Source organism: Hypanus sabinus, chromosome 1 (assembly GCF_030144855.1).
Source record: "Hypanus sabinus isolate sHypSab1 chromosome 1, sHypSab1.hap1, whole genome shotgun sequence".
Classification (NCBI taxonomy): domain Eukaryota; kingdom Metazoa; phylum Chordata; class Chondrichthyes; order Myliobatiformes; family Dasyatidae; genus Hypanus; species Hypanus sabinus.
The window spans coordinates 196182364-196196006 of record NC_082706.1 but is presented as its reverse complement, the minus strand read 5'-3'; the positions used below and the strand labels follow the sequence as shown (position 1 = coordinate 196196006).

At 40.3% G+C, this 13643-nt stretch overlaps 1 protein-coding gene across 1 annotated transcript in view; it reads left to right on the top strand.

Annotated features, from left to right (window-relative positions):
* Window positions 1–13643, top strand: part of csmd3b (CUB and Sushi multiple domains 3b) — a 2186187-nt gene that overhangs the window by 1401828 nt on the left and 770716 nt on the right. Inside the window, exons 8-9 of the mRNA XM_059983996.1 lie at window positions 3753–3840; window positions 5371–5495. Coding sequence (XP_059839979.1) covers window positions 3753–3840; window positions 5371–5495 — 213 coding nt within the window. The remainder of the gene's footprint in view (window positions 1–3752; window positions 3841–5370; window positions 5496–13643) is intronic.

Here is a 13643-nt window from a genome sequence, read left to right as displayed (position 1 = left end):
TTAAGGAAATATTCCTCGATATGTTAAAAATAATGATATGGTGAGGTCACACAATCATTTGATAGATAAATTAGAACACGTTAATTGGTTTCTTAATAATGAATTGTCAAAACATTCAACTTTGTAAAAGGATGTATCCACTGTTCTGCAGGTGGAGGTGTTAAGACCAATTCCTTTGATGTATATTTAAGGCAGATGTTGACAGATTCCTGATTGGTCAGGGAATGAAGGGATACAGGGAGAAGGCAGGAGATTGGGGTTGAGAGGAAAAATGGATCAGCCATGAAGAAATGGGAGAGCAGACTGATAGGCCAAATGGTCTAATTCTGCTCCTATATCTTATGGTCTTATGGTCTTAATTGTTAATGATTTGGATGGCAGAATTAATGACTTGTGTCCAAGTTTGCAAACAATACCATGGGCCAGTAGTGTCGAGAAAGCAGGGGGGGGCTGCAGAAGGACTTAGACAGACTAGGAGAATGGGCAAAGAACTGGCAGATGGATTACAGTGTTGGGAAGTTTATGGTCAGAACAAATTCTTAGGCCCAGTTTACAGGAATTTACAGAAGTGTGTAACTTGATTGCCAGTGTTTGGGTGTGTTTGGCATCTATTAGACTAATTTTGAACTCTTGTAAAGGACTACAGAAACTAAAGGTTCCTGAAATTCTGCATTCTTTTTTGATCATTTTCAGTTATTTTGTGTAATCTGTACTAAAACCAACCTAAGTGCAAACTTGCGGAAACTTCACACCAAAAAAGTCAATTTCAATATAACTGATAAATTGTAGGTGAATCTCATTGATGCTTGATGCTTGTTCCTCAGCTTTACGTAAACCAGGCTTTAAAAAATTGGCACATCAGAATTATTATGCCATGTTTGCTTTTATTTAATTTGTCAAAAATTTGAAGAGGATACACATTCTTCACGTTAGTCAGTTCCTATCTGCTGACACTCTCTACTCCTGTCCACAAAAGCTGTATAGGTTCTATACTCTGCCACCATACATCATGTGAAACTATACACAAGATTCCTGATGCACACTGTAACTGACATGCGAGAACATTTCCCCATTACATCTTGAAAGAGTACAGACAAAATTTACAAGGACATTGCCAGGACTGGAGGACCTGAGTTGTAAGGAAAGATTGAATAAGGAAAGACTTTATTCCTTAGAACATAGAACTTTAGGAGGAAATTTGATGGAGATATACAAAATTATGAGGGTAAATGCAAACAGACTTTTTCCACTGAGTTTGGGTGAGACTAGAACTAGACATCATGGGATAAGTTTGAAAGGTGAAATATTTAAGAGGAACACGAGGGGAAACTTCACTCATAGGGTGGTGAGAGTGTGGAACGAGCTGCCAGAGCAAGTGGTGGATACGTTTTTGATATCAATGTTTAAGGAAAGTTTTGATAGGTGCATGGATGAGAGGGGTCTCGAGGGCTATTCTCCAGGTGCAGTTTCAATGGGGCTAGGTAGTTCAAATGGTTTAGCACAGTCTAGATAGACTGAAGATCCTGTTTCTGTGCTGTTGTTTTCCATGACCCTGTGACTCTATCTTCTCTCTAATCTTTGACTCCAACCATCTGCCCCATTAGTGCAGACTCGATAGGCTGAATGGCCTGATTCTACTGCAATGCTTTGTGGTCTTATGGTATTATTGCTGGCACATCACAGAAACCAGTCTCCCCTCCATGAACCCGGTCTATGCTTCTTGCTGCCTCAGTAAAGCAGCCAACATAATTAAAGATCCCACCCACCCTGGACATTCTCTCTTCTCCCTGCCTCCATCAGGCATATGATAAAAATGTATGCAAATGCATACCACCATGGTAAAGGGCACCTTCTTCTTTGGTATTATAAGACTATTGGATGGTCCTTTAGATAAAAGAGAAACTCTATACCTCATTATGATATTACACCTCATTGTCCAACTGTACATTCATCTTGCTGTGGATAAGTTTCAAGGATTTAAAGTTAACACTAATTCCAAATATAACATTATACAGCACGGGAGCATCAAGATTAGTGTAATGCTTTACCGTGCCAATAATCGAGTTTAACTCCCGACGCTGTCTGAAGTTGAGTCTGTATGTTCTCCCTGTGATAACTTGGGCTTACTTGGGTGCTGTGGTTCCCTCCCACAGTCCAAAAAGATTTTCGAATCGTGATTAGCAAGTCCTAGGTTTGCTATATTGGCGGAGGCAGTGTGGCGACCCCTGCGGGCTGCCCCAGCGCATCCTCAGGTTTTGTTGGTCATTGACGCCTTTGACACATTTCACTGGATGCTTTAGTGTTTCGATATATACGTACTGTATAAATAAAGCAAATATTTATCCTAAGCTTAAAAAAAAAGATGCATGGAGTCTTCTTTTAAATGCACTCATGTTTTCTCTAGGATTAGAACATTAAGATCTGAGGGCCTAAATTTAGGGTGAGAAGCAAATGACATGAAAGGAACCTGAGGAGCATTTTCCACACAGTGGTACATACTTGGAATAAGTTGCCAAACGGAGTGGTTGAGGCAGGTGCAATTATAACAGGTATAGTACTATGCAAAAATCTTAGATACATATATATACCTAGGGTGCCTAAGACTTTTGCACAGTACTGAAGTGATTTTATGTATTGCATTGTATCGTTGCCACAAAAAAACAAACTTCATGACATATGTGAGTGATGATAAACCTGATTCTGATATGGGTCTATATTGTTGGCCGAGAGCAGGAAAGGATCAGGGGAAGGAATCACGGTTGGGAGAGGGGAGAATGCAGGAAGCACCAGAGAGGTGGTCTGTAATGATCAATAAACCAATTGTTTGGAATCAAATGAACTTGCCTAGTGACTCAGGGCTGGGTGTGTATGCGCCTTCACTACTCTCTGCCCTAGCACTCCTTCTCTACCACCTGCCCATTCACCTCCCACAGCCATTCACAACATGGTTTGCTCCTGCCAGATTTACAGACTTGCTCTCTGCTCCACGTTGACAAATACATTACTGCACAAAATTCTTAGGCAGCCACTAGGGACTATATATATGTCCCCAAGACTTTGGCACAGTAATGTTTATGAATAAGAACATTTGAGAAGGAATAGGGACAGATGTGGTTGAATGGGACCAGCTTAGTTGTGCCAGCAGGGATGATTTGGGCCAAAGGGTTTATCGTCATGCTGTTTGAACCTGTGTCAGACCAGGTAATGGGTTAATGACTCTGTGATACAACGTATTGGAACTGTTGACCCACAGATCCAGTGACCAATTCCAATCCTTATCTCCAGCATAGGTTCCACATTTGTGTGGGTTCCCGCCCACTTCCAAACTTATTTGGGTTGTTGGGCTAATGGGCCCTTGTGTGTAGATGAATGGCTCACTCTGGGTATATTTAATGGGAATGTTGGGAGAATTTAATTGGTTGGTTGGATTGGATTTGTGTAAAGATGATCAACATGGACCATTGGGCCTGATTCTGCATCATTTCTCTCTAATGATAGCAAGATTTGGGGAAAAAATAATATACTTAATGCTACGTGCGACAATGCATTTGGATGGTTTGATGAAGTGCTTCTCAAATGCATATTCCTTCTTTAATTAGCGTCTTCATATCTTAAGTATTTTTGCTGGATCACTTAAGTATCACTTTTTTTATTATTTATTTCCATTTGTTTTGTGACCAAAGCACAACACAAGAGAAATAATGGGAAAAAAGAATGTTGATGGAATTTTTCCTGTTTGCAATCTTTTTCAGTGAATGAGGGAGGAGTAAAGCACCCATCCAACTCGTGTCCAGATCCCGGAGAGCCAGAACATGGAGTACGAATTGGTTCTGATTTCAGGTAACCAGTTGTTTGGTGCCTTTCTGTGAATTGCAATTATGTCAGTAGTGCAGCCAGCTGCAAAGTTTATTCTTCAGCTACTGCCCCATCACATGTCCCCATCATTTCCAAAATTCAAAGTAAATTTTATTATCAGAGTACATACAGTATATATCACCACATACAACCCAGAGATTCATTTTCCTGCAGACATACTCAGCAAATCTATAAAATACTGACTGTAACAGGATCAATGAAAGATCAAGTAGAGTGCAACAGACAGTGCAAATAAAAATATAAGTAAATAGCAATAAATCGTGAAACGTGAAATAACAGGATAAAGAGTCCTTAAAGTGAAATCATTGGTTGTGGGGACAACCCAATGCATGAGTATAGTATCCTCTTATTTTCAAGAGCCTGATGGCTGAGGGGTAGTAACTGTTCCTAAAATTAGTGGTGTGGGTCCTGATGCTCTTATACTTTCTGTCTGATGGTAGCAGTGTGAAAAGAGCATGGCCTAGGTGGTAAGGATCTCTGATGATGAATGCTGCTTTCCTACAACAGTGTTTCATGTAGATGTACTTAGTGGTAAGGAGGGCTTTACCAGTGATGTTCTGGGCCAAATTCACTACCTTTTGTAGGATTTTCCATTCAAATTTCCATTGGTGGCCCCGTATCAGGCTGTGCTGCAGCCAGAAGCAGGCTCTTCAGCCCATCTAGTTCATGTCAAAACTAGTCAAGCTTGCATGCACCACTTGTGCTGGCAGCTTTTTCCACGATCTCACCACCCTCTGAGTGAAGAAAATTCCACTTATGTTCCCCTTAAAGTTTTCACCTTTCATCTTTAACCCATGAACTCTGGTTGTAATCTCACCCATTCTCAGTAGAAAATGTCTGCTTGCATTTTACCCTGTCTGCACCTCTCATAATTGTGTATACCTTCATCAAATCTCCTCTCAATCTTCTATATTCTGAGGAATAAACTCAATCTTTCCCTGTAACTCAGGTCCTCCAGTCCCAGCAAATTCCTTGTAATTTTTTTTCTGTTGTCTTTCAAACTTATTTACATCTTTCCTGCAGGTTGGTGACCAAAACTGCACACAGTATTCCAAATTAGGCCTCACTAACGTCTTAAACAACCTAAACATTACATCCCATCCACTGTACTCGTTACTTTGATTTATGAAGGGCAATGTGCTTTCTTTACGACCCACCTATATATTTCACAAGCATTTCAGATTTGAGACACTACACCATCATGAAAACAGCCCCATCTCAAATCAGCTTGATTTGGCTGGTAAAAAGGGGTAATAATATCCATTTAGTTAATTTGCACCCTGGTTTATAATGTGACTGAATATGCACTGGCTGCTATTGTTTCAATTGTATGCAAAGTGCTTCTATTCGATAGATTTTGAACCTCATCTAAGGATTACTCGTCAGTTATAAAAAAATACGACCAGCAGAGTATTTTGTGTCTATTTTAAATGTGCAGTTCTAACATAACAAAGCACGAAAGCTAACACTTTTTTTCACCTCTTCTTTCTGAAGTCTTGGATCATCGGTCCAATTTACATGTGATGAAGACTTTGTTCTGCAAGGATCCAAAACTATCACATGCCAGATAATTGCTGAAGTTTTTGCAGCATGGAGTGACCATAGACCAGTATGTAAAGGTATGAATATTAATAAGATTTACTTCTGAGATCTCTTAATCCGGTTATAGTCGTAGAGATCTGACTGTGGTGAGTTGTACTAAGTATGAGCTGTGATCAAGTATTTCAAAATCTCATCATCAATCTTCAACTCATGCTCTCATGAAATTAATATCAACTGGAATGGTTTTCTTCCAATCATTAATCTAATTTGATCTCTTTCTTGTCTCTGAGCATATTCTGTGTATGCTCATTGTATTCTAATACAATGCAATACGAATATGATATAGAGTAACTACACAAAATGCTACAGAAACTCAAGTAGTTTAGGCAGCATCTATGCAAAGGAGTAAGCAGTCAATGTTTCAAGCTGAGACCCTTCACTGGGACTGGAAAGGGAGGGAGACGAAGCCAGAATAAGAAGACTGTGGTGGGGGGTTGGTGTAAGGGACGCCAGCTGGGCGGTGATAGGTGAAGCCAGGTGAGGGGGAAGGTGGGGGGGAATGAAGTGAGAATCAGCAAGATGATTAGTGGAAAAACTAGAAGGAAGAAGAAGAAGGAATCTTATTGGAGTGGAGAGTGGACTATGTGAGAAAGGGAAGAAGAGGCACTGGGGAGATGATAGATTGGTGAGGAGAAGAGAAAGAGTAAGAAGGAACACAGAATGGGGAATGGAAAAAGAGAAAGAAAGGCAAATAAATTACTGGAAGTTAGACAATTCATGTTCATGCCATCAGGTTGGAGGCTACCCTGGTTATGAACTGTATTTTGAATATTTTGATTTGAACATTGTGTTTATGAATATAATATCCAATTTTTCATGTGATGAAGATGTTCATAATCTTCCACAACCTTCTGGGGAAATCAGGCAAGGCTTTCAACTGTTTTAAAGGTATGGACATTTGGATGCTGACAGCAATGACTCCTCAGACAGACAGGGAGTCTGATCAGTTCCTGGGTGTTCTGAACTATTTTGACCCAGAAACCTTGCTTCAAATCATTAAAGAAGGATCCAGGATCTTCGAGCAGGGAGAGTGAACCAGCTGAACAAAAATGGGCAAAAGGAGCATTTTGTGACGAGGGTATTGTGACTTTGAACAAAATTGCCAAAGAGATAACTTGCAGTGAGAATGTTTTGACTTTGAGAAAGGATGTAGCTAGCTTCCTTATCTTTTTTTTCTCCAGTCCTGTTGAAAAGTCTTGACCCGAAACATCAACTGTACTCTTTTCCATAGATGTTGCTTGGCCTGCTGAGTTCTTTCCGCATTTTGTGTCTGTTGCTTGGATTTCCAGCATCTGCAGATTTTCTCTTGTTTGTAAATGGATTTTAATATGAGGTTGGGCACTTTGGCAAGAGCAAGGTATAAGGTCATGCGCTTAAGCAAGAGCAATCAAAAGTCATTATTATCTAACTGGGAAAAGACTGCAAATGGTATGTGACCAAATATAGCCCCTTCCACAAGGTAATACCTGAAAAACTGAATGTGATCATGAAGTCTTCATTCAGCAGCACACAGGTAAGCTTCCTTGAAAAAGGAGAGATCCCAGATTGCCGCTGTGGAGAGCAGGACCTCAGTCAGGTCAATCCAGGATTTGAGAGTCAGGTTAGTAGGTAGGGATTGTCATTGTTATGTGCAGTGGGATTCCTATGGAGAGAAGATATTTTATGTGACTCATCAGAGCTGAGTCCCATGCAGAGATGCAGCACCACTAAAACTTCTGTAAATATTAAGAATAAAAAAGTGACTATGTTATTAATTAAATGATTATAATTGCAGATTACTGAATAGAAAACAGCATTGTGACCTAATTTTTGTTGCCTTCAGGTTTATAAACATTTTGTTGGTTAGAAACTTCAAATTGAGTAATATTACCCCTCAATCATCAGGCTTTTGAACCAAAGGGGATAATTTCACTCAGCTTCTCATGCCCCATCATTGAAATGTTCCCACAACCTATGGACTCACTTTTAAGGACTCTTCATCTCATGTTCTTGATAATTATTGTTTATTTATTTATTGTTATCATTGTTTTCAGTTTCTATTTGTACAGTTTGTTGTCTTTTGCAGTCTGGTTGAATGCCCAAGTTGGTGTGGTCTTTCAGTGATTCTGTTATGGTTATTATGGGGCAGCATGGTAACGCAATGGTTAGCACAATGCTTTACAGTTCCAGCGACTTGGGTTCATCTCCCACAGATGACTGTAAGGAGTTTGTACGTTCTCCCTGTGACCATGTGAGTTTCTTATGTGTGCTCTGGTTTGCTCCCTCAGTCCAAAGACATGCTGGTTGGTAAATTAATTGGTCTTTGTAAATTGTCCCATTATTAGGGTAGGATTAAAAGCTGGAATTATTGGGCAACACGGTTCAAAGAGCCAGAAGGGCTAATTCCATGTTGTATGTTAATGAAAATATTAATTTAAAAGATTATTTATTATGGATTTATTGAGTATTCCCACAAGAAAATAAAACTCAGTGTTGTACATGGTGATACTGATGTACTTTGATAATAAATTTGCTTTGAACTTTGAATATGGCCACACAACCTTTGAAACATATCTGCTGTTTAATAAAGCTAGCTTAATTCATTACCTTCATTTCTCAGTCCATTGATTCATAAATCTTTGATTCAAAAGCATATATATAAAATCATATGTGCAACCTACATGAATAATGCTTTCGACTTATAAAAGATATTATGGCACCTGATGTTTTAATTGTCTGGTTGAACAGTCTGAAGGGAAACTAATCAGCCTGATAGGATCTAGTACTTTCCCTGGCAAATATGACAAATGAACTCTTCTCCACTTTCCAGCTGGGTACAGATATGGATTATTAGCGACATTTTGAAACCATCTTCATGGCGGAGTTTGTCATTGACATGTCGGTTATACCTGATCCCAGCTGGAAGTCCGAGAAGAGTTTATTCACCTCATGGAATACGAAATGTAACATTGAACAGGTTCCCAGTGAACATTCTGCTGTTCACTTTCACTTGATTTTGAACAACTGTCTCCCTGCCATCTGTAGTAGTCCATTATTAAGATCAGGAGATTCCTAGTTAAAGAAATTAATGAGTCGCTTTGTGAATAATCCTTTACGGACAGAGAGAATAAAGTTTGGGTGCCCCATTAATGTAGCAGTGCGATGCTATTACAGCCTGGGACATCAGGGTTTGAGGTTCAATTCTGGCATTGTCTGTAAGGATTCTCTGTGCATCATCCCTGTGGAATGTGTGGATTTTTGCAGGTTCTCTGGTTTCCTCCCACAGTCCAAAGACATATCAGATAGGTCAGCTGGTCACTGCAAGTTGTCCCGTGATTAGGTTAAGATTAATCCAGATGGTCAGGGTTTGTTGGGCAGTGTGGTTCGAAGGGCAGGAAGAGCCTACTCTACGCTGTATTGCAAAATAAATAAATAACTCGTTTCCATGAGCAGGTAGACCAGTTTTCAGTGCATTGAAATTTTAGGTATTTGTTTGGCAGAGATTAAGCTCAGGGGTTCCAAAGTAAGGAAGCATTCTCAAAATAAAAACTATATTCGAGGTTCAAGCAAGAGATGTCATGGCATTACCTCCAGTGAGGGATTATAAAGATGTTCACATCAGCTGCGTCATGACACACACCAAAGATTGTTGCTAAATACTAGAGGAAATCAACAGGTGAGGCAGCATCTCTGGAGGAAAATAAACACTCAATGTTTCAGGCTGACATTCTTCATCAAGAATCCACTAACCACTTGAGTGATTACTATTTAATCTTCACTATTCCCAAAACCCAAAATATCACCGTCAGCAGAAGCATTGCAGCAACTAATCAATTGCAAACATAGGATGTTCCTACTTGGACGCTTCACCTTCTTTAAAGGGAAAAGAAACAACTCGGCAGCTGCCTGAAGATAGAGGTTCAACTCGTGACTTAAAGGTAGTAGAAGATAGTGCAGAAGATATAGCCATCCTTGTTGCATAGATTGTTCAGGACTGTAAAAGTCAATCCCAGGCCAAATGCCCAAAATCCAACTGCAAACATAACTATAAATGAAGGTGAACATTCAGAGCAGTAAATAATACCTGGAAGGATCATTTTGAAGACATCTTCAATTGCAAACATCTACTGAGTATCTTGACTCCATTCCTCTGGAAATATTTGGGCCTGCCTTGCTCCTACTCCTGACCTGCATGAAGTTGTGAAAACCATATCCTAAATAAAATAGGGCCAATGGACCAATGAGAAAAAGAAGATACACCTGAAGCTACCAATCCCAATTTATAACCGCGTAGGAAAAGGCAAATAGGTTTGATTGTGGGAATTACAGAGGGTCTTTTGACTATCTACCACATGAAATACTTGGTCAGATCCTCTCAGTAATTCTTCCCAGTAACCAGAAAGTTGTTCCCCTGCGTCTATAAAAGTGAGGCAAAGTGGCATCAACTCCAAGGACCCTATACAGATTACAGAGGAGGAAGTGTTTGCTATCTTAAGGCAAATCAGGGTAGATAAGTCCCCACGGCATGACAAGGTGCTCCCTCGCACCATACAGGAGGTAAGTGAAGAAAATGCCAGTGTCCTAGCAGAGATATTTAAAACATCCTTAGCGATAGGGAAGGTACCAAAGGATTGGAGGATAGCTGATGTTGTCTTAAAAAGGCTCTAAAAAGGAAATTAGAGGCCACTAAGTCTGATATCAGTTGTGGGAAAGTTATAGGGAGGTATGCTAACAGACTGGTTATATAAGTAGTTGGATAGACATGAATTGAATAAGGATAGTCAACATGGCTTCATGCATGGTAGGTCATCCCTAACCAATCTTATAAAGATTTTTGAGGAAGTTACCTGGAAAGTGGATGAAGGCAAGGCAGTGGATGATGCCTTCATGGACTTTAGTAAGGCATTTGACAAGATCTCACATGGGAGGTTGATCATGAAGGTTCAGTCACTCTACATTCAAGGTGAGGCAGTAAATTGAATTAGACATGGGCTTTGTGGGAGAAGCCAGTGAGTTGTAAGGTAAGGCTGCTTCTGACTGGAGGCCTGTTACTAGTGGAGTGCTGCAGGGATCGGTGCTGGATCCTTTGTTGTTTGTCATCTATATTAATGATCTGGATGAAAATGTGGTTGTCCGCAAATTTCTGGATGACACCAAGGTTGAGGGTATAGTGGACAGTGAGGAAAGCTATCATGGCTTGCAGAGGGATCTGCATCTTCTGGAAAATGGGGGATGGAATGGGACAGACAGGTGCAAGGTTTAGGGTAGGTCATACAGAGTGAATGGTAGGGCACTGAGGAGTGTGGCAGAACAAAGGTATCTGGGAATACAGGAACATAATTTGTTGCAAGTGGTGTCACAAGTAGATAGTGTTGTAAAAAAAGCTTTTGGCACATTGGCCTTCAATGTATTGAGTACAGAAGTTGGGATAACATGTGGAAGCTGTACAAACATTAGTGAAGCCCTCCAAAACCCTACCATTTATGTACCTATCCAAACTTCTCGTAAATGTTGACATTGAGCTTGTATGCACAACTTGTGCTGGCAGCTCATTCCATACTCCCACAACCCTCTGAGTGAAGATGTGTCCCATCATGCTTCCATTAAGTTTTTCACCTTTCACCGTTAACCCATGACCTCTAGTTGTAGTCTCACTCAACCTTAGTGGAAAAAGCTTGCTTTTATTCACCCTATCTATATCCCTCATAATTTTGCATATCTCTATCAAATCTCACCTGAATTTTTACATTCCAAGGAATAAAGTCCTAACCTATTCAATCTTTCCTTATAACTCAGGTCCTCCAGACCCAGCAACATCCTTGTAAATTTTCTCTGTACTCCTTCAACCTTGTTTACTTCTTTCCTGTAGGTAGAAAGAATCTTGTTTGTTTAAATAATTAATTACAGGCTATATGTAAAAATATAGAGCTTACAAACAAAAGTGCTTAACTAAACTATAAACACACACACAAGATTACTCAAATATTATTGAAATATTAAATACACAATTATTGCTTGAAACTTGGATGCACATGCACCTGTTTTATGCACAAAACACAGGCAAAAACCATTTTGCATTTGGAAATTTTTGTGTGTAGGTTCTGCAGATGAGGAAAATGTGCCAAGCACTCCATGCATGTCTTACTTTTGCTGTCATTTGTGCATGTTTTATGATGGCATCAATGCATGTAACAAGGAGCAACTCATGCTGTGCCAGCAAATCTTTTCAAACTCACTGGAAAATTAAGTGAACTATTGTCAGCACCCCAGGCTGACACTCCACTGTTACTTCAGACAATTCAGCAGTGTACATTGGGTGAACCATTTTATCAGGAAGCCATCAGTTAAAGTGTCCCCAATGGGACATCAGTGTCCTGGCTCTCATAGATCACCTAAACTGTTGCAGTGGCAAACATGTACTTATCTTTTTTCACCTGGCAATGAGTCTGACTCCGTAGCTCAGAAGGGAAGTGTGGGAGTGTGGGAGTGGGGGGGAGGTGGAGAGAAGAGACGAGCTGTAGTGGTTAGGGGATCAGACAGGTTCCGTGGACAAGAACAGGATTTCTGGATGGTATGTTGCCTTCCGGGTACTAGGGTCAGGAACATCTCAGATTGAATCCATAGCGTACTTCCTGTAAGTGGGAATTGAACCAGAGAGGATAACATGAGGGGGCACTTCCTCACTCAGAGGATGGTGTGAGTGTGGAATGAGCTGCCAGAGATAGTGGTGGATATGGGTTTGATTTCAACAGCTAAGAGAAATTTGGTTAAGTACTTGTATGGCAGGGGTATGAAGGACTATGCTCTGGGTACAAAATAATAGATTGGCTCTGATTAGAGGGGCCAAAGGGCCTGTTATTGGGCTTTGGTGCTCTATGACTCTAAAATAAATTGCCTTGAATTTATGCAAATTAGGAAATGAGCAAATTAGGCAAAAATTGACATCCTGATCAAAATCTTGGGCTGAATTGTTATCTCACTTCATGATCTGATGCAAGTTGATTACCCAAATATCACACAACATCATTTGAATTGCTAAGAGTTGTGTGAAAGAGCAACTTTAGCAGCAAGTTCAGTTCATGAATAAAGATCTCCTTTCAAGGCTTCCTGAACAACCTGTACCAGATAAACCTATCGACAGCGAAGCAGACATTGATGAGGCAGTACAATTTCCCATTGAATGCTTAAATGGTCTGTTACAACCTCAAAGTCTCAAAATCGACTTTATTGTCATTTGTGTTAGTCCATGTGTGCACAAGAAATGCTTACCTGCAGCAGCATTTCAGGCACAAAGCATTATATTCATTTATTTATTTAAAGAAACTGCAAGGGAAATGGCCCTTCCAGAGCAATGAGGCTGCACTGCTCAATTACACACTTGTGACCAATTAACTTGATAAACTGTACGTCTTTGGCATGTGGGTAGAAACGGGAGCACCCAGAGGAAACCCACATGGTCACAGGGAGAAAGTAGAAACACCTTACAGACAGAGGAGGGAAATGAACCTCGGTCACTGATGCTGTAAAACAAACGCTGCCAACATCATTTGAAGCTCAGATGGAGGTATCCAGTAGAGTGGCCACTGACTGTATTGCAGATGTTGGAAATCTGAAACAAAAAGAGAAATTGCTGGAATTGTTCAGCAAGTTTAAGGGGGGGTGGTTTCTTCACTCAGAGGATCGTGGGAGTGTGGAATGAGCTGCCAGCACAAGTGGTGCAATTGAGCTGGATTTCAATGTTTCAGAGAAGTTTGGATAGGTACAGGGGTGGCAGGGGTATGGAGGACTATGGTCCCAGTGTAGGTCAATAGGAGTAGGCAGTTTAAACGGTTCGACACAGACTAAATGGGCCTTTCTGTGCCTTACTTGTCTATGACTCATTGCTATGGAGAGAGATTTTATAAATGTTTCAAGTCAATGACTTCTAATTAGAGAGAGAGAGATCTTCTTCAAAGGCAATGTTCCAGGACAGAAAGCTTCTGACCTGTGATATTAATCTTGCTCTCCAGATACAAGTAGTAATTTGCTTTCCTGTTTAGTGAGGTAATTGCCGAACTATCACAGCACTCTCGCTTTCTCACTAACTAGATTCCACTGATACCCACTGCTTTCTGGAGTAGAAAATCCAAAAATATTCCCATTCTTTGGATCCCTATCTTGAGATCCTTTCCCCTTTGTCTGGTAAA